Source organism: Pelobates fuscus, chromosome 7, assembly GCF_036172605.1.
Source record: "Pelobates fuscus isolate aPelFus1 chromosome 7, aPelFus1.pri, whole genome shotgun sequence".
In the NCBI taxonomy this organism is placed as follows: Eukaryota; Metazoa; Chordata; class Amphibia; order Anura; family Pelobatidae; genus Pelobates; species Pelobates fuscus.
The window spans coordinates 38,023,584-38,047,114 of record NC_086323.1 but is presented as its reverse complement, the minus strand read 5'-3'; the positions used below and the strand labels follow the sequence as shown (position 1 = coordinate 38,047,114).

The window sequence follows — 23,531 nt, the reverse complement described above, 5'->3', positions numbered from 1 at the left end:
TCAGCATGTCTTTCAGTAAATATATCTGTGTCAGTATGTCTGTCTGTGTGTGTATGTGTCAGTATGTCTGTCAGTGTATACGTCTGTGTAAGTATGTCTTGAACCTTTCTACTTTAGTTCCCCCACTGCTTGGGGTGAAGGTGTGATTGCATGCCAGGGACTGGGGACGGGGGCATAGTCCAGGGAGCCCAAGAAAATGCTTTGCCCAGGGTCTCATTGATATTATAGAAGGCCCTGCTGCAGGGCACTCCTCGCAGTTTAGCTTCTCACCTCGCTCCTGTCCTTTCATGGACATAGAATTTATACAAAATCTTACACTGTTTAATTTAGTTGAATAATGTAAGGTTGATTTCAGCAATAATCATGCTGCCACACGACAGCAATGTGAAAGCTGTATTTACCTAGATCTGGATGAGGTATTGGGAGTTCAAAGGTGTGAACTGAATAGCAAATAGTTTTATACGCTTTCCAATTTTTCAGTTACATGTAAAATGAATAAAAGGATAATATTATAGGAAAAAAATCTTTGTATTAGAACAATAAATACAACTAATAAAACACTGATAATATACTGAAATATAAGAACTGTGCAACTTGGGAAAGTCTTCAAATACTTAAGAAATGCATTAGGATATAAAATTACTTTTATCTGGATTAAGTAAATGAAAGGTACAGTCTCTAAACCAATCAACGTCTGAGCTCCAAGGATTTTCTTTGTGTGCACACAGGAGTCATTAAAAGTATATTGGATTGAAGGAGGATTGTCCAGATTCACAAATCTTCCAAATATCAGAACAACTCCAATAATGCAGCAGATTTCTGTTGAATTCCTTTTCAGTTCCTCCTGGGAGGGGCCTACTGTGATTGATTAGCTTACTCCTACTCTTTAGAACATTGGTTTTACAGCTGGATACTTCCACGATTGTGATTCTGGTTTCCAATCTGGTTGGAAAAAGTGAATATTAAAAGTCCGTGCCCAGTTAGCAAAAACTTTCTTCTCTGTAATAAAACGGTGATGACTTCCTTTACGTCCACGCTCATGCGAAATATACATGGTGCATTCATCGGGTCCCATTGCCTCATAGTAATGATAAGGAACAGATGTATGGTTTGGAGCCCTGTAGAAAGACACAAGCATATAAGTGGTTCTGAATATTACATGTTTAGCTTTTACAAATTTGAAAATTCAATACAGGTTTTTTAATAAAAGAAAATGTAAAAAAATGGCCAGGGGCCTTTTGTGAATTTGTACATTTTTATTAAAAAAAGCAGAGCGAAGAGCAAAAGCTGTTACTTGATAAAATCTATAATTATACTAAAAAAAAGTATAATTCTCAACCGAGATTTTATATTCTGCTTCTGTGAATCTTTATAGTTTCAATCATCTTTTGATATAACTTGTTTCAATTGGGTCCCTAATTCATTCAAAAATAAATAAACTGTAAATATTGTTTTCTTTGTTATCACATATATATATATAATTTTTTTAATTTATTTTTTTTTTGCAGGGAACCTTTCATTCTTGCTAAAATAAAAATCTATTCACACAGCCTGCATCTCCCTCCACAGATAGATATTTTATTTCGCCATCATAAATATTATATATCAGTGTTTCCGTACGTGGAATATAGCTTCAATAAACTGCGACAACCTTGAAGAGCAGTTGAGTACAATGTTTTGTTTTCTTCAAATAATATATATCACATAATACAGAAAAATGCATTTGTATGAAATGTAAGTCTATACATCATTGAAGAGGTGAAAGAAATAGGCTTGTGCCTGGTTTTGCTGACACTGCATATAAAGTGACTATTTTATGGTTGTGATACAGTTCAGTACAGATTGCTAGTACTTACACATATGACACACAGCTGAAGAGCGAATCCCTAAAGGTCTCAAACAGTAATGACAAACTTCACCTCAATAGTACTTTATATAAAGTATTGACGCGCATGCACTTTGGTTGACATGAGTCTTTTTATACATATTTTATTATATGAGTGATGATTGACAAGCTGTGTGGGCGAGCCGATGGGGTCAATTCCAAGCTCAAATCTAAAGGCAAAACGCAGGTAAAAAATTCAAAGATGTGATGACAGATAAGTGGGAGGATTTTTTTAAAATCAGCTATTTTACTACGAACGCTGCCATTTAGTTTTCAGTTTGGTACAACTTGAACTTTAGGATATAAACCCCTGAGAGATGTGTGAATGAATGATAAACGCACCGTGAGTGGACCAGAATAAGTGCTATTTAATAAGTAATACTATATCTGAAACACTAAGGTAGACGAACTTAAAAAAAAAGATTGTTGCAAATAATTACTGCAGTATTTTCATTTATAACTAGCAGCAATTTACTAGCCAAACTCTGAGGAGCTAGTCATATTTTATTATTTTTCATGTTAAACCTACACAAGAATGGTTTCATTCCCATTCTTCTTGTAATAATTAAGCAACAAGTCAGTAATCAATCACTAAAACCAGTATCTCTCGTTAGCATATACCGGGAGTTACCGCATATTACATTTTGGATTGACCTGTAACTGTGAGACGGTGACAAGGTGCTCCTTGTACCGTAAACACTACAGCGGGATACTTTTTTTTTTTTATATATTTAAGTACATTGAAGGATTAAAACACATCATAAGCATTGCCATCCATTTACAATTAATGCCGGTGAAATTTGACGTCAGGTTTAGTGAAACACTAAGGTAATCTTGCTCAGACAATCGCAGATGTAGTGTGCATGCACTGAAAAAAAACATTTTATAGAGTCCTGGAGGAGTTATGGTGGCAATTAATTGGAAAATTAGCTCTTTTCTTGACACATGTCCAGCTTGCAACATGGTAAACATGGAGTGGTGGTCGGTATCAATGGAGGCAGACAATGCAGAGAATGACCATTTTTTAGAAGCAATTTTCTAATGGTTCTTGGTACATACAGTGCTTAACAGTTGCTTTTCAATGACAAGCATGGAAATGGGCCTTAAGAGTTCTCGTAACATACTAATTTGTACAAGTGATATTTTGTGTGTGCATTTTTCTTTACTATATATCACAGTCAGGGCCGGATTAAGAGCCCAGTGAGCCTGGTGCTGACAATTATGATGGGCCTATTTACAGAATCTTTTCGACCAAAAACACTAAAACGGTCATACCTCCCAAGCGTCATGTATCTGATGGAGATGGTGTTGGAGGTAAACTCATAGGATGCAGCTATAAGAAAACACATACTCTATGCTAATCTCTCTCTAATTTATGCTTTCATCTTTCAAGTAAATCCATACCCCCTAACAGCAGTGTCCAGTGAAGCAGGAAGTCAATGGGCGGGGTAAAAGGGTGGGCCACTGGTGCGAATCATGTCACCAGACCTGCCAAAAGGGGAGAACATGCCCCAAAAGGGGGCATGTCTGTCCAAAGAATTTGAAGGACAGCCTGGCATGAATGCATGTCAGGCTGCCCGCCAATCCTGCAGGCTGGCCAACTAAGGGCATACTATGCAGGCAGCATTCTGAGCTTGACATAAATGCGTCTAATGATGCGCTCACTCCATGCTTTCTAAGGACTGTCCCCTAGCACTCACTGGTCCACTTGTCTCCTTATCTTCTTACTAGCAGGCAGAAGTTCCTGGTATACAGTCTGAGACAGAGAAAAGGTGTATGTAGTGAGTGTAGAAGAAAGGAGGGTACATACCACAGTGTTAGAGAGACCAACAGCATTACCTAAACTAATTTTATTGTCAGCCAGTCCACACAGGTTTTGTTCCCATACATCCCTCTTAAGCTTCCAAACTTAAAGGGACACTATAGTCACCAGAACAACTACAGCGTATTGTATTTGTTCTGGTAAGTAGAATCATTCCATTCAGGCCTTTTGCAGTAAACACTGTCTTTTCAGAGAAAATAACTCCACTGGCCACTCCTTAGATGGCTGCTAGAGGTGCTTCCTGGGGCAGTACTGCCTAGTGTGCAGCACTGCCATTCAGTGTCTCCTTCTGCATGCAGACACTGAACTTTCCTCATAGAGATGCATTGATTCAATTTATCGTTATGAGGAGATGCTGATTGGCCAGGGCTATGTTGGACTTGTGCTGGCTCTGCCCCTGATCTGCCTAGTTAACAGTCTCAGCCAATCCTATGGGCAAGTATTGTAATTTGCTCAGACCACCACTTCTGATGATGTCAGCACACAGTCAGTTCAGAGGCAGAGCCAGCAGCTGCAGACTTGAATACAAGTTATAATTTACTATACTTAGGGAGGCAAGAAGGGGCCAGGGTGGTGGTGGTTTTAACATAATAGGGTCAGAAATACATGATTGTGTTCCTGACCTTGTAATGCTCCTTTAAGCAAGAGTATGTGAAGAGTAGTTAGGGTTGCCACCTTTCTTGGGAAAAAAATACCAGCCTTAATCATTTGTATAATCACAAGGAGTGACATCAGAGAAAATTCTGTAAAATCACCAACAAACTACTCACAGTTTGATTCTGCTGTATAGATGGATTGCTCCCAATGTCTCCCTGTCTCCCAGTGTCTCAGTCTCGCAAGTCACCCAGTGTCTCAGTGTCCCTATGTATCACAGTGTCAGTGTCCCCATGTCGCTCAGTCCCCTAGTCTCCCAGTGTCTCAGTGTCCCCATTTCTCCCAGTGTCCCAATGTCTCAGTGAGTCCCCATGTCACTAGGATACTGGGGACACAGTGAGACCCGTGGACACTGAGAGACATGGGGACACTGAGAGACCCGGGAACACACAGACATGGGGACACTGGGAGACATGGGGATACTGAGACATTTAGGGAAACTGGGAGAAATGGGGACACAAACACTAGGGACACAGACACTGAGACATGGGGACACTGAAACATTTGGGGACACTAAGACACTAGGGACACAGAGACATGGGAACACAGACACTGGGAGACTAGGGGACACTGGCTGGAAGACATACACTTGGGGACACTGGGAGACATGGGGACAGTTGTGGACATAGACATGGGGACACTGGGACATATAGGGACACTGGGAGACATGGGGACACTAGGCACACTGAGACACTAGGAACACAGACACTGGGAGACATGGGGACACTAAGACACTAGGGACACAGAGACATGGGAACACAGACACTGGGAGACTAGGGGACACTGGCTGGGAGACAGACACTTGGGGACACTGAGAGACATGGGGACACTGAAACATTTGGGGACACTAAGACACTAGGGACACAGAGACATGGGAACACAGACACTGGGAGACTAAGGGACACTGGGAAACTAGGGGACACTGGGAGACTATGGGACACTGGCTGGGAGACAGACACTTGGGGACACTGGGAGACATGGGGACAGTTGTGGACATAGACATGGGGACACTGGGACATATAGGGACACTAGGCACACTGAGAGACATGGGACACAGACACTGGGAGACTTGGGGACACTGAGACACAAGGGACACTGGCTGGGGGACATGGGGACACTGGGAGAAATGGGGACATAGTGTCTCCGTGTCCCAATGTCTCAGTGTCTCCCAATGTCCCTATGTCTCACATCATCCCCATGTGTCTCAGCATCCCCATGTGTCCCAGTGCCCCCTAGTGTCCCAGGGTCCCCTAGTGTCCCAGGGTCCCCATGTTTTCCAGTGTCCCCAAGTGTCTGTGTTCCCAGGTCTCCCAGTGTCTGTGTCCCCATATGTCCTAGTGTCTCAGTGTCCCATAGTGTCTGTGTCCCCTAGTGTCTGAGTGTCCCCATATGTCCCCTAGTGTCTCAGTGTCCCCATGTGTCCCTACTATCTTTCCCCCCATCCCTCACTTACTGTAGAGCTGTTGTCTGGACTCTGTGCTGTGTTGCTGCTCCCTCATGGATCAGTGAGTAGTAGAGAGAGGCAGGGATATGCTGTAACTTCCTATACCTGCCTCTCTCCACACACAGTGACCCCCACTGGCCGGTGCTGGTATTGCAGAGTAACTCCATTTATTCTGAGAAAAATACCTGCATTTGTATTGCTGGTATTACTGCAATACCGGCACGGCCAGGCAGACTCAAATACCGGCTGTGCCAGTAAAATACCAGTCAGGTGGCAAACCTAAGAGTAGTGTGTAAAAAAAAAAAAAAAAAAAAAAAAAAGATTTTTTTTTTTTTTTTTTTTTTTAAATGGGCCTATTCCATGGGCCTGGGCCTGGAGCTGCAGCTCCATCAGCCCCTATGTTAATCCGGCCCTGATCACAGTAAAATATTTTTTAATGCTTGAAGCAAAAACAAATACATTTATTTGAAATAAACAATATTACAGCTTTTTTTCCACACTCCATTAATTTATTATTATTATTTTATGCAATTGATTGTTACATACTTCCAAGTGCCTGCTTGGCAAAAGAAGCAAGCGTGTGAATAAATAAAATTGTGTATACGTATGTACTGGTGTCTGCGCGTATATATAATTATTTAAAAATATTTACCGGTTTAATTTAAGTCTTCACTGAAGAGTACATTATAGCATAGGTAAATGGCATTACTTATAATATATTAAAAATGATTAGCTTATTACGGCAGGCATGTGAAGGTGTAAATTCTCCTTCGAATAGATTTTAAGTGTGTGTTTCACAGGACATTGATGGGGTACATTCTAGAACAGGCACAGTCAACCTTTCGGCACTCCAGATGTTTTGGACTACATCTCCCAGGATGCTTTGCCAGCATTATGGGTGTAAGAGCATTATGGGGGATGTAGTACACGACATCTGGAGTGCCGAAGGTTGCCTACCCCTATTCTAGAAGATAGCAGTGCGAAATAGATGGATGGGATGAATCCAGAAATAGCTTTAAAACTATGTAGACCCGATCACATAGAAACATTCTGGGGTATATATGAGTATTCTAACCAGAATGGCAGCCATTCAAACATGAAATTAAAATCTGCACATTTTCTTTTAAAACAAAGTATTGCCATTCTATTTTTTTCTGGACAAAAGCTAGAATGGAATGTACAACTCGAGAGAAAGAACTGGCGAACTAGATAATAGCACTCTAGCTCATTTTACGGAACTGTAAAATTTACATTAAAATCTGATATGCAAAGGAAGTGATGAGTATGAACCAACCAGGTATGGAATCAAACATCATGAATGAACTGACCCGTCTACACAGATAGAGAGTGACCTTTAATAGGAACATCTTTCCCCAGAATCAAAATGAAGTCGTACATTGATTATTTATTTCTCTTACTTCTCTTTTAAATGTGTTTTGTTATCTTGTCTCTAATTTTACAGTAGTTTAGATATCTTCTATAGAAATAATGGAAATGTAATGTGAAAATCAACACATCTGTCTAATTAATCCATAAATAATTTAGGTCCACAATTGAAAATCAAATGCTGATAGATTGCTACATCTGTTAATTAATATACACTACTGTATTTTTTGTGTGTGTGCGCCATTCTTTAATATGTATTTTGTATATACTTAGGTCTTTACGGCAGCACCACTACTGAGAAATGCATGTTCTGGATGTGCCCCCAATTCCCTTTTTTCAATTAATATACAATACCACGGGTCAAATCTTGATCAGGAACAATGCATGAAAATGTTGGGAACTCCAAGCATTTATTTCCCCAGCTCTTCCAACCATCCTACCCAGTCTGAGTTATTTAACCCCTTAAGGACACATGACATGTGTGACATGTCATGATTCCCTTTTATTCCAGAAGTTTGGTCCTTAAGGGGTTAAAAAAAAAAATCTAAAATTCTAATAATTATCTTCCCCATTGCCCACTATCCTGGAGAATGTAGTGGTGAAGTATGTTTCCCGGAGTTCTAACATGTAGTTATTGGAGATCACGATGTGTCCCTTGTGGTGTTAACTGCATGAAGAACATGTTGGAAAATAAAATTTGTAATCTTGAATTATAGGAAGTGGCAATCTGTGCTCTTTCCTTGGCAGTCTAATGTTTAGGAGGTAGAGATCTGTGGTCTAAACCGTAGGAGGTAGAGATCTGTGGTCTAAACCATAGGAGGTAGAGATCTGTGGTCTAAACCATAGGAGGTAGAGATCAGTGGTCTTAACCGTAGGAGGTAGAGATCTGTGGTCTAAACCACAGGCGGTAGAGATCTGTGGACTCTCACTGGTGGACTATTGGAATTGGGTATTTATGGTCCCTCATTCTGTCATTTTACGGACTCTTAGTCATCATTCAGTACTTTCCAGTATTGCACCTCTGACACAAACCAATAATGGGCTAGTCAGTTTCTTTAAACCCAGAGTAGTTTGTAGTGTTTCTTGTGATTTATTGATGGTTTTATTGGCTTATTGAGAATTCCTTTGGCTTTCTGGTATCCCTGACGATGGCTTGTTCCTTAGTTTAATTGACCTCCAATATCCCTGATGGATAAGAGAGGGCAAGAATATCAAAAGGAAAATAGGGTTGAGTTGTAGTAAGTGTGGAAATAAACTGGTGTTTAGAGAAATAAAGAATAGCATAGAAAAGGAAGGATGGGGTGTCTAAGAGGGAAAGGACAAAAGTCTGTTATGAATGCGGATCTCAGAAGAAAAGCACGCGCTGTAAATTCTGTAAATCTAACAAATAAAGGAACAGTTTGGGGGATTTTTAAAAAGTAGAATGGGATTTAGGGTTTTGAAAGGCAAGTGGCATTGGGAATGTGTACGGCGGGGGAGAGTTAATACAGTTTAAAAGTGGGTCTTCAGGGCCTTTGAGTGTGTAAAGGGGCAAAGATATTCATCAGGGATATAAGGTGGTAACAATGTAAGTTCTGTGAGTTCTTGGAACAGACAGAAGAGTAGAGGGGCTCGTAAAACAAGGGCTTGCTCAGTACCCCATAAAAACTGAAGATGGCCATGCTGGAAGCATTGGTTTCACATAATCCTGACAATGAGGTATGTACAATATCTACCCCTCATCAGTAGACCCAAGAATCTATGGGGTAACACGCTTTTCCAAAATGTACCATGCCTCAGTGGCTGCAGACCCCCAAAAACCACAGAAACGTCACCATGTCTTTAAAATAACTTGGAACCAGCAGACTAGATATCCACAAGCTGCACTGTATTTTCCCTCTGCCGACTGTGTTCCAAACAGGCTAATTTACTTTAAAATATTTTTTTCCAGTACCTCTGAGACATCCTTCGTATAAAGAGATATGAAAACACATTAGGTCTGTGACAGCAGTCATTCTGAATCGCTTGTAATTAATAGTTAATAGTTACGGTTGACAAGCATTAAAAGGTTCTAATTCTGATGATGCATTGCCCGAAATAAGAGAGAATGAAAACCAGCAACACGAAAGAACGGAACTACCTGAGACAACGAGAACGGAGGCGCCAATTAATCCATACTGTGGAATGTTTGTATCTGTTCTCCAGTGCTATAACTTTCAGATCAGAATGAGATTTGATGGATCCTGGTCCATACACCCTGCATTTAATTTGTAAGGCTATGCCTAAAGAAATAAACTGATTTTAAGACTTCTGGCAGGTTGTTCGGGTTTTTTTTTAATTTATTTAAGATTTCTGAAAGTGGTGTTTTTTCTGTTTTGATTATTTGGAATATTTTCTTCATAGTCTGTAAAATATTTTTTATGTACAGTGCATCTCACATGTTTTTTCATCCAATGTAAATTCCACTTCAATGAGACAGTTAAAGAAGAATTTGTTAGAGTTCTGATTTACAGGTTTTTACCTGCAGAAATCTGGTGCTACCATACCGTACACGTTAATCCTGTCACAGAGTTCTAAGGCGATGCTCATTGTAAACCACCCAGTGCTGAGCCATGTGTTCGAAATCTTCCTGAAAGAAAAATACACATGCGTTATTCACCCGCTGCTGTCCTAAATGGGATAAACATTACGAAAATAAGAACAAAACAGACAAAATAATATCTCCAGTAGTTTACACTGACAGACAGTGTCTATGATGACTGAATGTGGAGTTGGTAATGCACCAAGATTTGCATATGTTTTCTGGCGATTTCTCCTGCTAAAAAAAGACTCCTTATATTTACAAAATATAAAAAATTAAATAAAAAAACATATTTTTATTCAGAGCTTTTGGGTCAGGAATTGTTACATCAATGATGTTATCAAGCTGTGGTCCACCAGTAAGAAAACCTGATATGTTAGAGCAGGGGTCCTCAAACTCCGGCCCCCCAGATGTTGCTGAACTACAACTCCCATGATTCTCTGGCTATCTATGTAATTCAAAGAATCATGGGAGTTGTAGTTCAGCAACATCTGGGGGGGCCGGAGTTTGAGAACCCCTGTGTTAAAGGGACACTACAGTCACCAAAACAACTTTGGCTTAATGAAGCAGTTTTGGTGCATGGATCATGTTACTGCAGATTCAGGACTCAATTTGCTACCATTTAGGAGTTAAATCACTTTGTTTATGCAGCCCTAGTGACACCTTACCTGCATGTGACTTGCACAGCCTTCCTAAACACTTCCTGTAAAGAGTGATATAATATTTACACTTCCTTTATTGCAAATTCTATTTAATTTAGAATTTCTTATCTCCTGACTTGTTGATAGCTTGTTAGACCCTGTAGGAGTATCCAATTAAAGTTCAATTTACAAAGCAGGAGCAAAAGTAAGTTACATCTGATTGAAAATGAAACCATTTTGTTTTCATGCATGCTGTGTCAGTCACAGCCAATGGAGGTGTGGCTACGGTTGCATAAACAGAAACAAAGATAATTTAACTCCTAAATGGCAGAGAATTGAGCAGTAAACCTGCAGAGGAATGATCTATACACTAAAACTGCTTCATTAAGCTAAAGTTGTTTTAGTGACTATAGTGTCCCTTTAAGTTTATTATAAGCCAAGTTTGTAGATGCATGGTATCGCCTTCTAGAAGAAGTGGTATTGAGTTGAAATAAGATGAGTGTTGAAAAATGGCTGAATTAGATACTAAGCTTTCCTATCACAAAATTATAAGGAGTAGATACAGTGATGTCAGCCTACATGGACAGATTTATTCCTGATTGTATGGTGTGAGAATTTGTTACAAACATATTTACTGCAAAGATTATTGCATAAGGAATGCACACGCTAGGAATAGTTCGGTTTGGCCACTGAACACCAGATTCCAATGAGCAGAAACACATTATCTAAAGTACCATCTATAAAGCTCATGGATCTATTATCCTGGTCATTATTTTACTAGCGAGGCCCTCTTTAATAATTATTGTTGTGTTGTGGGATTACATTTTGCTAGTGTGTTTTCAATTAAAACTTTACATTTACTAATTAGCAATTCTTCTACCATCTTCTACACAATTCTTCCTTTTCTCCAAATTGAATTACTCTTTCAAATTGAAAACCTCTTTTAGACGCAAACACATGGATTTTAGATTTGGATTTGTATTGACATAAACTAATTTGCGAATCTATCCATCCGTCCCTAACTATGATTACACTAACATCCGTTCCCTAACTAAAATTACATTCTTTGTTCTTGATTTTGTTTCCAGTTTAAGAAGCAGCAAATTCTGAACTTCTTCAACTTGTCCACTTCATTAATCTCCAACACCTCTACTGGAAGACTTCTCACCGCATCTTTTGGCTACAAATTTCTCACCACCCAACATTAGATGGTACCCTATTGTTCTAGCTAGACTTTATAGTAGAACAATGTACATTCATAGGGTCTTTTAATTACTCTAAGGCTATCTACTCATAAAGTCTGAATTGTTGGAATACATTTTTTTGCCTAAAATTTGTAATTCACTTTGAATTTCCATAAATTCACGCCTCAGTGAATAGATGTGTGGGTATTCATTTGTGATCTCAGAGAACATGTATAAGTCTTTAATTAGCATTTATTTATAATGTCGATGAACTGCATAGCACTAATGTTGTATTTAATAACTTTAGAAAGATAATTGCAGGAAGTGTTGCAAATTAAAGGAACCTGCCCGACCCACTGTCGTGAAGAGGTTAAAATATAAAAATAAAAGCCGCACTTGTAACACCTGCTTCCCTTTAACGTTAACAAACACTGCTAAATGAAGACACTGCTAAGGCTAAAATATAGTCTGATGTCTTAATGACTAATCTGCAGTAATCTGATTTAGTCTTTTTTTTCAGCAGTAGTGAGGCTTAACACGGTGTAATCCAATTTACGAGCAGGTATCTTGAATATCCTCAGTATAAAAAAAAAAAAAAAAAAAAAGAGATCGATGCTTCATTTGGGGAAATAAAGGTCCCTGCTCCCTTCAATATCAGCAGGACCGGATAACATAGGGATTATTAAAGCTACAGCTCCATGTCAATGCTTTGTAATGAGCCCAAAGCAGCCACAATAGTAAATGTTTATTCCCCCCCCCCCCATTTATTTGTTATGAAATGGGCTGTAGCCGCTATAGTGGAGCTCCACTTAATACGTATTAAACTGTATTTTTTTTTTTTTTTTATTAATGGCTTCCCAGTACTCAGCCTGTACTATGTGAAGGCTCCGTTTCAAGTTACATAGTTACATAGCTGAAAAGAGACTTGCGTCCATCAAGTTCAGCCTTCCTCACATTTGTTTTTTGCTGTTGATCCAAAAGAAAGCAAAGAAAAACCAGTTTGAAGCACTTCCAATTTTGCAACAAACTAGGGGGGAAAAAAGGAAGTTGTGTCATTGCAACCATTGCAGTCCATAACTGATATGATGTTGGATATGTAGATTTAAACACATTAAGGTTCATCACATTTTCCGCTCCACACCTATCAAGTCCTAAATCCAGCACACAATATCAGGGAATTAAAGACTGTTGCAGTCACCCCCAGTGGGTGGAATAAAGCTACCGGTTCTCTATGTGGAATCATAAATATCCCAGTACGATTCTATCCTGCTCATTACTGAGGAATAAAGGGTCCTGTATGGTATAAACATTCCAGTACAATAGTTGAAAAAAAATAGAAGTATCACAGCATCCATCGGTACTGAAAGGGTAAATGTCCTAGTACTGCCCTAAGCTGGGGTATAAACATCCAGCAGCCTCCGCACCAGTGCCATGAACAGCATTCTACAATTCACAATGTCGAGCTGAACACAATCATAGTTATTTACTATTTACATGTTAAGCCATGGGGAGCAGAAATGGAAGCATATAGATTTGTTTTCTAATTGATCTATTTTGACCTTAAATTTGACATTTACTCTGAATGCTCCCTTTAGTAAATAACCCTAAAGTGATTGTGTATCATTTGGGGACAGCAATACATATACGTTATATTAATGAGAGGTTTATGTAGAAACAAATCAACCATCTGAATCTGCCCATTATAAAATATTAGACTGGTTTTCTCATTTTTTTTTCTCATTTTGCCTTATCCTCATTCCATGCATTGTCTCATTCCTTCACTTTGTTGGTTTTCAGTTCTTCCATTGGGCGTTCTCTAAAACCCTTCCTATAAAGAAGTATTTCTACATATTATCGCCCAGTCTTCCAGCCTCCAATGTCAAGTCATACCCTCTTGTTTTAGTCCTCACTATTTAACTTATATTCACAAAAAAGGTCAAATAGTTTTCTTCTTCTGTCTATTAGACACACGAAAAAGGGTCAAGAGGCCCGGAATATCCAAATAAGAGACCCTTCACTGCATTGTTGAATATAGTGTGAGATCATTGGTCCTATCCTTTATTCCTAATCTACCTATACATGTCTAGCAGAAATCCAATGAACTGTTTTCAAATAATCTCTATCACAAAAGTTCAGTCGTCTCAATCTCCGTTCGGCTCATATTTTTGTTTTTCCCATTTTTTCTTTCTAGAACAGCAGAGACTTTTTAAAGAAATGAAACTCTGTTGTGCCAGAAGATGGAACACAATGGAATATATTCATTCCCTTGCAGGTGCATGTTACGAAGCTGCAATCATATTCTTTTAACTACGGCCAATTAGATGGCCTCTTTCCAATCAACTGTTCTGGCCGCTAAATACCAGCGTCCAAGCTGATGAGAAATTCCAGGGTGGTACACTCAGAGAACTGCATGTACTTTAGAGAAAACACACATAGATTGTTCATTTATACGGTTAAACTGTACCTGTCTTTCCCAGTCTCTTTCTTGAAAAGGTCATCAAACTGAAGCATCTTGTGCCGCGTAATTATATGTACCTTTAATCGAGGTAGTATCTTATTTATCAGTTGCAGGTTATTATATACCAAACCTTTTCCGTCCCTCCTCATATAGTTGCTGGGTCCCCAAAATATGAAGACGGTTCCTTGGCTCATGTTCAACAGTTCATTGCGATTTCTCAGGATTCGTTGAATGCTGGAATGTGCAATAACACGTAGGCTGGTCTTGTTGCCAACATCTTGTCCATATCCCCGAGTGGGTGCATCGTTCATCCTTATCACGCACTCCGTTTGGTCAATTTTCTCCCCGAGCTTGCTCCCCAGTAGATGTCCGGAGCTGGTCACCAGCGCACAGCTCTTACAGTGCATTCTCAAGGGCTGTGAACAGAATACACAAAATATGGTAACACAATCACGCTTATATCACACAATCAAGTGTAATATAATACATTCTCAAATCTTTTTTTTTTTTTTTTTTTATAAATCTTAGCTGTTATTGAAGCATATTTTAAAGAGTCAATGTCTATGAATACTAGCATGGGGCATTTATCAAAATGTTACAAAAAATAATTATTATCCCCCTGCCCTAAAATAGCATGACCTGTCTTTTTATTTTTAAAACCCCTCCATCACATCTACTTTTCCGTTACCTGGGTTCTATAACACAACAAAATTTTCAACTATTCCCATATATTTTCAGTAATTTACTACTTCCAAGAAACTTGATACATGTTATAGGATTTAAAACCAAAACAATGCTTAGCTCTTTGGTAAACGAAGAGGTAAATGAATGCACATACAAATGTATTCACTAAAGAGAAAATTCTAAGTGAATTTCAGACTTAAGTTCATCTACCCGAACTGAAAGAAAATGTGCTATACTTTAAAAATCACAACAATTCATACTGTAATAAAAAAAACTTTGTGAGAGTTACTGGGAAACAGATTGGAGAAGTAGAGTTGTATTCGTTGAATAGACATCGATGGTAAGTGAACTAAATAGCAAAGTTTGCAGCTTTGAAGATTTTTGTATTGCCTACCCTAGACTTTGGACTACATTTTACTATTTGTCAGTCAGTTAATTAAAGACCACATAGCAAACAGCCAGAAAGATAATTAGAATGAAGAAATTCCTACTAACTTGATAATCATATACCTAAACCAGAAAAAAAAGTTTGACTTATTTCTTTATCTGATTGAGACTCCCTGCACTGTAACCAACGTTAAAATAGTGGAGTGATAATTTTTTTTTTTTTTTTTTTAGTATGCACAAGAGAAAAAGGGCTTTTCAGAGTTTGTAAGAGATGTAAAACAGGGGGCAGTGTTCGTGTTATTCTGATTGTCTGTGTTTCATTACCCTTACTCTAATTGCTCAGCAACAAACACAATTGCAAAGGACCAATGTAACGCATTAAATTCACAAGGTTTCCGAGAAACTAAATCATTCCTTGATCAATATTCCTAAATAAACAGACTATACATAATCAGAGGCCAAGAGCCAAGGTGGATTGTGCCGTGTTTGTCTATCTGTAATGTAACATTGCCTCTTTAAAGAACAATTCTCCCCCATTTGATTCATAGTGCTCACAGACTCTGATAACAGTATTAAAGTATTTAACCAGGTAAAGGTAGTGTTACTGGTAACGTATGGCCTGGGGGCAGGTGCACAGACAATGCTCTCTGTGTGCATTGTCCTATTCATGTAGACATGTGATATATGTGTTTGACAGATGAAGGCTGCTAGATTTGCAACGTGTGTCATCACATATCTTTCTGACCTCTGCCAATATGACCAAGCACTCACAGAAATCTGAGCATGCTTATACACTGATTTTGCTTTTTGCAACTTGATTGCTGTCAGTGAAGACCACTTTGTGTTATGAATGACATGAGTGCTGTCTCATCCCACCCTGCGGCCACTTGAAAACACCCCCATAGACACCATAACCACTGTATGCTACTGGCCTAGAGTGCATTTGTCCCTTGCCCCACCCCCCTTGCAAATTAAAGCTACTAAAGTTACTATTTATTTTATATTATCTATATGTATGGAATGGCGAATACAAATAAACATAATTTTTCATTTAAATGGATATTATTTATGGAGCACTCGGTACACTTTCTGTTATCATGTTATGTAATAATAGAACAATATAAGAGATTGCATGTAGGAGTAAAAATACTAAGAAAAATCATAATAATATAACAATCACAGATAAAAAAAAAAGATAAGCAGCTATACACATGAAAAGATCCCTAAGTTTCAATAATGTAAAATGTTTGAACTCTGTCCCTCCCAATATACAGTGAGGGGAAAAAGGTATTTGATCCCCTGCTGATTCTAAACGTTTGCCCACTGACAAAGGAATGATCAGTCTATAATTTTAATGGCAGGTGTATTTTAAAAGTAAGAGACAGAATAAAACAAAAATCCAGAAAAACGTATGTCAAAAAAGTTATAAATTGATTTGCATATCAATGAGTGAAATAAGTATTTGACTACTTTGACTTGGTGGCAAAACCCTTGTTGGCAATCACAAAGGTCACACGTTTCTTGTAGTTGGCCACCAGGTTTGCACTCCTCTTTGCAGATCCTCTCCAAGACTTTAAGGTTTCAAGGCTGACGTTTGGCAACTCGAACCTTCAGCTCCCTCCACAGATTTTCTATGGGATTAAGGTCTGGAGACTGGCTAGGACCTTAGTGTGCTTGAGCCACTCCTTTGTTGCCTTGGATGTGTGTGTTGGGTCCTTGTCATGGTAGAATACTCATCCACGACCCATTTTCAATTCCCTGGCTAAGGGAAGGAGTTTCTCACCCAAGATTTGATGGTACATGGCCCCGTCCATCGTCCCTTTGATGTGGTGCAGTTGTCCTGTCCCCTTAGCAGAAAAACACCCCGAAAGCACAATGTTTCCACCACCATGTTTGACAGTAGGGATGGTGTTCTTGGGGTCTTAGGCAGCATTCCTCCTTCTCCAAACACGGCGAGTTGAGTTGATACCAAAGAGCTTGATTTTGGTCTCATCTGACCACAACACTTTTACCCAGTTCTCCTCTGAATCATTCAGATGTTGGCTGGAAAACTTCAGACAGGCCTGTACATGTGCTTTCTTGAGCCAGGGGACTTTGCGGGCGCTGCAGGATTTCAGTCCTTGATGGCGTAGTGTGTAACCTATTGTTTTCTTGGTGACTACGGTCCCAGCTGCCTTGAGATCATTAACAAGATGTAGTTCTGGGCTGATTCCTCACTCAAGATCGTTGAAACTCCCCAAGATGAGATCGTGCATTGAGCACCAGACCGAGGGAGACTGACGGTTATTTTGTGTTTCTTCCATTGGCGAATAATCGCACCAACTGTTGTCACATTCTCACTAAGATGCTTGGCGATGGTCTTGTAGCCCATTCCAGCCTTGTGCAGGTCTACAATCTTGTCCCTGACATCCTTAGACAGCTCTCTGGTCTTGGCCATGGTGGAGAGTTTGGAATCTGATTGATTGAATCCTTCTGTGGACAGGTGTATTTTATGCAGGTAACAAGCTGAGATTAGGAGCACTCCCTTTAAGAGAGTGCTCCTAATCTCAGCTTGTTACCTGTATAAAAGACACCTGGGAGAGAGAAATCTTGCTGATTGATAGGGGATTAAATACTTATTTAACTCATTCACATACAAATCAATTTATAATAGACATGTGCAATTAGTTTAGTTCCGAATGCACATTCGGACAAATTTCGTAAAATTTGGACATTCGGATGCTTACGAATGTCCGAAGTTCGAATTGCTGAATTTCTGAACCGAACCGATGAAGTCCCGAATTGCTGACGTTCTGTATTGCCGAAGTTCCGAATTGCATAAGTGAGTTAGGGGTAGGATTAGGGGTAGGGTAGGGTACGAATTCCCGTAGTTTTGAATTGCCGAAGTTCCAAATTTCTGAACTGCCAATTACCAAATTGGCAAATTCCGAATTTCGGAAGTGCCGAACCGAATGCCATTGGTCCGAATTGCCAAAGCAGACAATATTTTTTACTTACTCGAATTTCTGAACCGAACCAAATCTAATTTTTTTGCCCATGCACATCGCTAATTTATAACTTTTTTGACATGCGTTTTTCTGGATTTGTTTTTTTGTTATTCTGTCTCTCACTGTTAAAATAAACATACCATTAAAATTATAGACTGATGATTTATTTGTAATCTTCTTTTCCTGATAATTATTCATGGCAGCAATATGTTTCCACCCATATACTATAAGAATTGTGAAGCTAGATATGAAGACTGACTGATGGGGAGGGGGATGATCTATTTATACCAATTTCAGAGTTCTATTTCCTGTCCTTTCTGCTGTGAGGGGAGGAGCTAACTCATAAGTAAATGCTACCATATATAATGGTTACATAGTTACATAGTTACATAGCTGAAAAGAGACTTGCGTCCATCAAGTTCAGCCTTCCTCACATATGTTTTTTTTTTTTGTCAGGAAAAGGAAATTACGGTAAGTAGGAAACAATTTTCTTTAATTTTAATGATGAGATTAATCTAACATTTTTGCGTTTCTCATCTCTTACAAACAAATGTTTGGTATCCATCAAACCCCCAAAGGTCATATTTAACCATCATGGATGGACCATGGTCTAAAATAGGCTTGTTGTGATCTGCAAAAGAAATGGTCCACCAGTTAATAGCCAGTAAGTGTCATGGGAAGTCTGCACTTGCATTCTATTACCTGCGCCAAATTTTCAAATTAGTATATTAATGTCCATTTATTACAACTAGCAAACTATTATCTTTAGAAATACAAATTTTTAACATCTTATCAAAAGCAGATCATTTGTTTTATTAGTTGGCGGTTTTCAATTTTCCCATCCATTTTTTAAATTAGCTTTCCCTAATTGAATTGACATTTCATTCAGTAGAGGACAAGAACTCGAAGAGCGACGTAGTTTGGAATAAGATTTCTGAACACATCACAATCGCAGATCATTAGTAAAATCTTTAAATTCCTCTTATTCTCTTCAACAAAATGTCTGGCTTTTACCAAAATAGCTTAATATGAGCCCTGAGCCATTATCTCCGAGATCCTGCTACAAGTTGTTCCAAGTGGAACCTGGAGGTCCTTTGTGCCTATAAAGAGAGATTTACTGAGCCATTTCCATTCGGCTTCCAATAAATGTGTCCAGTGAGGGATATTACTGTCAATCATTGCCTTATTGGCTTGGGTGATGTGGCACAGTCATAACATAGACATATCAGCCAGAATAATGGTCAAATCTCAAGGAGCAATGAGTGGAGAGACAAAATATGTCTATAAAAAAAAAAACAGCGAGGTCATTTGGTGAAATCAATCATAATGATAAATATTAGTTGCGATGCAGGACAGGGACAAGTGATTGTTTTTGTCACCTGTTTATCTAAAACGTGACACATCCTTCATATTACATCTCATTGTTCCTTGCTAAAGTGTAATAAAGTCAAACACGGAATGTTTTCAAATCTGCACCTCTGTCGCTACCGGGCCTCAGAAGATACAAAGTCATTTAGAAGCTTTATTGGCCTAAATGCTTTTACTGTTGTAGAATCCCATCAGTATTTATCTTGGAGGAACAAACTAAACTCAATACAAATAAAATTCCATCTTACGTTTGTGCCGCCCCCCCTCCCGCACACGTTAGTTTTATTTATATTGATTTACTGTTATCTTTTTATGTAGTATATTAAAACACAAATACTGTAAAAACTAAAGTTTCCAAAACTGTTGAATTCAATTAATTTAAAAAAAAAGTTATGTCCTATAATGCCATATACTTTTATGTACACACTGCAACACTTAAAATTGATAAAGCTCACACGAACAGAGGTCCACATACCTGAATGAACTCTTTGAACTTTGAATATCATTTTTTTTAATGGGTTTCCTTCAAGACGTTTTCATCGAGAAGCTTTAATTCTCTTAGTTTTTCTAATACTTTTCTAGGTTTTTAATATTACATGGAGCAGTATGGGCGTTAAAAGTTAACACAGGAACCGCCAATTGCTAATTTAATCATTCGTTTTGTCTACACCTCTAAGAATGATACTTGTTGATATCGCATAGATTAAATTAAATATGAAATAAACATCTAGAAAGTAGTGTGAATACTAACTAGTCTTTTTAGATAGTCTCTAGTCTACAAAATATATTCTTTCATACAGAGAAATCTCGAAGTTCTAGAACAGGGGTACGCAAAAGGTAGATCCCCAGATGTTTTGAAACTACAGCTCCTATGTTGCTCTGTCGTTCTAAAGGCATACAAAGCATCATGCACGTTGTAGTTCTACAACATCTGGGGGTCTAACTTCTGGGAACCCCTGGTCTAGAAGTTAGTCTACACAGTTTATTAGTGTTACACCATTTGCACCATAAATGTTAAATTTTCATTATAATAATGATGGGGAAGTAAACCACCTCACAATTAGTTAAAAAGGCTAATTAGTCTCATGATTCCCTCACAGCCCTGCCATCACTGTATGTATTATCTGCGATTTGTTAATTTTTAACTAGAGAAGCTCTAATCTTACATTATATATACTTTTTTTCTATTACAGAAGTGCTGGAATAATTTATTTCAGCCTTATAAATAGCTTAGGATTCTATATACAGGGAGTGCAGAATTATTAGGCAAATGAGTATTTTGACCACATCATCCTCTTTATGCATGTTGTCTTACTCCAAGCTGTATAGGCTCGAAAGCCTACTACCAATTAAGCATATTAGGTGATGTGCATCTCTGTAATGAGAAGGGGTGTGGTCTAATGACATCAACACCCTATATCAGGTGTGCATAATTTTTAGGCAACTTCCTTTCCTTTGGCAAAATGGGTCAAAAGAAGGACTTGACAGGCTCAGAAAAGTCAAAAATAGTGAGATATCTTGCAGAGGGATGCAGCACTCTTAAAATTGCAAAGCTTCTGAAGCGTGATCATCGAACAATCAAGTGTTTCATTCAAAATAGTCAACAGGGTCGCAAGAAGTGTGTGGAGAAACCAAGGCGCAAAATAACTGCCCATGAACTGAGAAAAGTCAAGCGTGCAGCTGCCAAGATGCCACTTGCCACCAGTTTGTCCATATTTCAGAGCTGCAACATCACTGGAGTGCCCAAAAGCACAAGGTGTGCAATACTCAGAGACATGGCCAAGGTAAGAAAGGCTGAAAGATGACCACCACTGAACAAGACACACAAGCTGAAACATCAAGACTGGGCCAAGAAATATCTCAAGACTGATTTTTCTAAGGTTTTATGGACTGATGAAATGAGAGTGAGTCTTGATGGGCCAGATGGATGGATTGGTAAAGGGCAGAGAGCTCCAGTCCGACTCAGACGCCAGCAAGGTGGAGGTGGAGTACTGGTTTGGGCTGGTATCATCAAAGATGAGCTTGTGGGGCCTTTTCGGGTTGAGGATGGAGTCAAGCTCAACTCCCAGTTTCTGGAAGACACCTTCTTCAAGCAGTGGTACAGGAAGAAGTCTGCATCCTTCAAGAAAAACATGATTTTCATGCAGGACAATGCTCCATCACACGCGTCCAAGTACTCCACAGCGTGGCTGGCAAGAAAGGGTATAAAAGAAGAAAATCTAATGACATGGCCTCCTTGTTCAACTGATCTGAACCCCATTGAGAACCTGTGGTCCATCATCAAATGTGAGATTTACAAGGAGGGAAAACAGTACACCTCTCTGAACAGTGTCTAGGAGGCTGTGGTTGCTGCTGCACGCAATGTTGATGGTGAACAGATCAAAACACTGACAGAATCCATGGATGGCAGGCTTTTGAGTGTCCTTGCAAAGAAAGGTGGCTATATTGGTCACTGATTAGTTTTTGTTATGTTTTTGAATGTCAGAAATGTATATTTGTGAATGTTGAGATGTTATATTGGTTTCACTGGTAAAAATAAATAATTGAAATGGGTATATATTTGTTTTTTGTTAAGTTGCCTAATAATTATGCACAGTAATAGTCACCTGCACACACAGATATCCCCCTAAAATAGCTATAACTAAAAACAAACTAAAAACTACTTCCAAAAATATTCAGCTTTGATATTAATGAGTTTTTTGGGTTCATTGAGAACATGGTTGTTGTTCAATAATAAAATTAATCCTCAAAAATACAACTTGCCTAATAATTATGCACTCCCTGTACTGTTGTTTATGTGTGATACTGCAAAACAGACAGAAAAAAACTAACAAAAAAACAACAAAAGTTGAATTCCCGACTCAGCTTCAAAGGGACGGAGGACAGACTATCTGGACAAAACATGTTGACTTCTGTGGAAACAAAGGCAAAACAGTTGTCTGAGATTCACACTAACATCAAAAAACACTTAGTTTTATTGATTGCTCTGCAGAATGCACCATACAGAAGGGTCAGGCTGTGCCCAGAAACAGATTGGCACAAGGCCTAACGTACTTTTTTCCCTCATCGATGTGGCGGGCCAGTGGATTGCAAATGAAATGAAATCAATTTTAATTGACTTTACATTGTTTCTTACTGAATGGGCCATGGAACGCTAGGCTGAATGATGTGGAGAAATGGTTGCAGCTACCATTTTGTTAATCTCTTAAAAGAAGATGGCTGCCAATGTGGAGTAGCTAGCTAAATAAGTAAACACGTAGCCATTAACTTTTTATTTCTATGTCCTCCACAGAGGCATAGATTAAATAAAATAAATACACGTATAGTGATTATACCAAGGACAGCTACCTTAAAATGGCCTATGACAAAATTGAAAAGATATATAGGGGTTCCCCTTTCTTTATTGTAGAGATGATCTCCTCTAACTCATGGGCAGCTACATTGAAGACCATAGACATTTATTTATGGGCCACTCTCTAAAAAGCTAACACAACACCAAGGCATCATGAGAGGCATATTCACCTTAAAGGATAACTGTCACCTTAAAAATATTTTGTAATATAATAATCCTTTTTCATCAAGTTTTTTTTTTTTTTTTTTTTAAAGTTAATATTAAGTATATGTAAAAAAAATAGGAAAAACCCCTTCGGCCACATCCATGGACCTTGGGCCAGGCAGTGTTTGAAAACCGACAATTAGTCTCTATGATCTTCTTTGCTTCACTACCTCCACAGAGGCAGGAAAGACCATAAAGACTAAGTGTCTGTTTTCAAACATTGTCTGGCCCAAGGTGCATGGATGTGGCCGAAGGATTCTGTCATATACTAAAAGTAGGGATGAGGTTTTCTTCACTTTTTTTAAGTATACATAATTTTAAAAAGATCTCTATTTCCTTTCCATACTTGATGAAATGAGTAGTGCATTAAAATATTTTTGATGTGACAGGGCTGGGGAAACAGCACAGGAGTTGTACTTGTGGAACAGCTGGTACACTCTGGCAGTGGCAGCCCCTGGACTAGAGGAACCAAGATATGTCCTTTACTGCACCTTTAACAGGCACACACGGATACA

The 23,531-nt window shown here is 38.7% G+C and overlaps 1 protein-coding gene across 1 annotated transcript in view; it reads right to left on the bottom strand.

The window, feature by feature from the left end:
* Positions 1–509: 509 nt before the first annotated feature.
* ST6GALNAC5 (ST6 N-acetylgalactosaminide alpha-2,6-sialyltransferase 5) overlaps positions 510–23,531 on the bottom strand; it is a 99,291-nt gene continuing 76,269 nt past the window's right edge. Inside the window, exons 3-5 of the mRNA XM_063427943.1 lie at positions 14,041–14,450; positions 9,692–9,799; positions 510–1,118 (exon numbers count right to left, since the gene is read on the bottom strand). Of these exons, the coding sequence (XP_063284013.1) occupies positions 887–1,118; positions 9,692–9,799; positions 14,041–14,450 (750 nt within the window). The 3' untranslated portion in view covers positions 510–886. The remainder of the gene's footprint in view (positions 1,119–9,691; positions 9,800–14,040; positions 14,451–23,531) is intronic.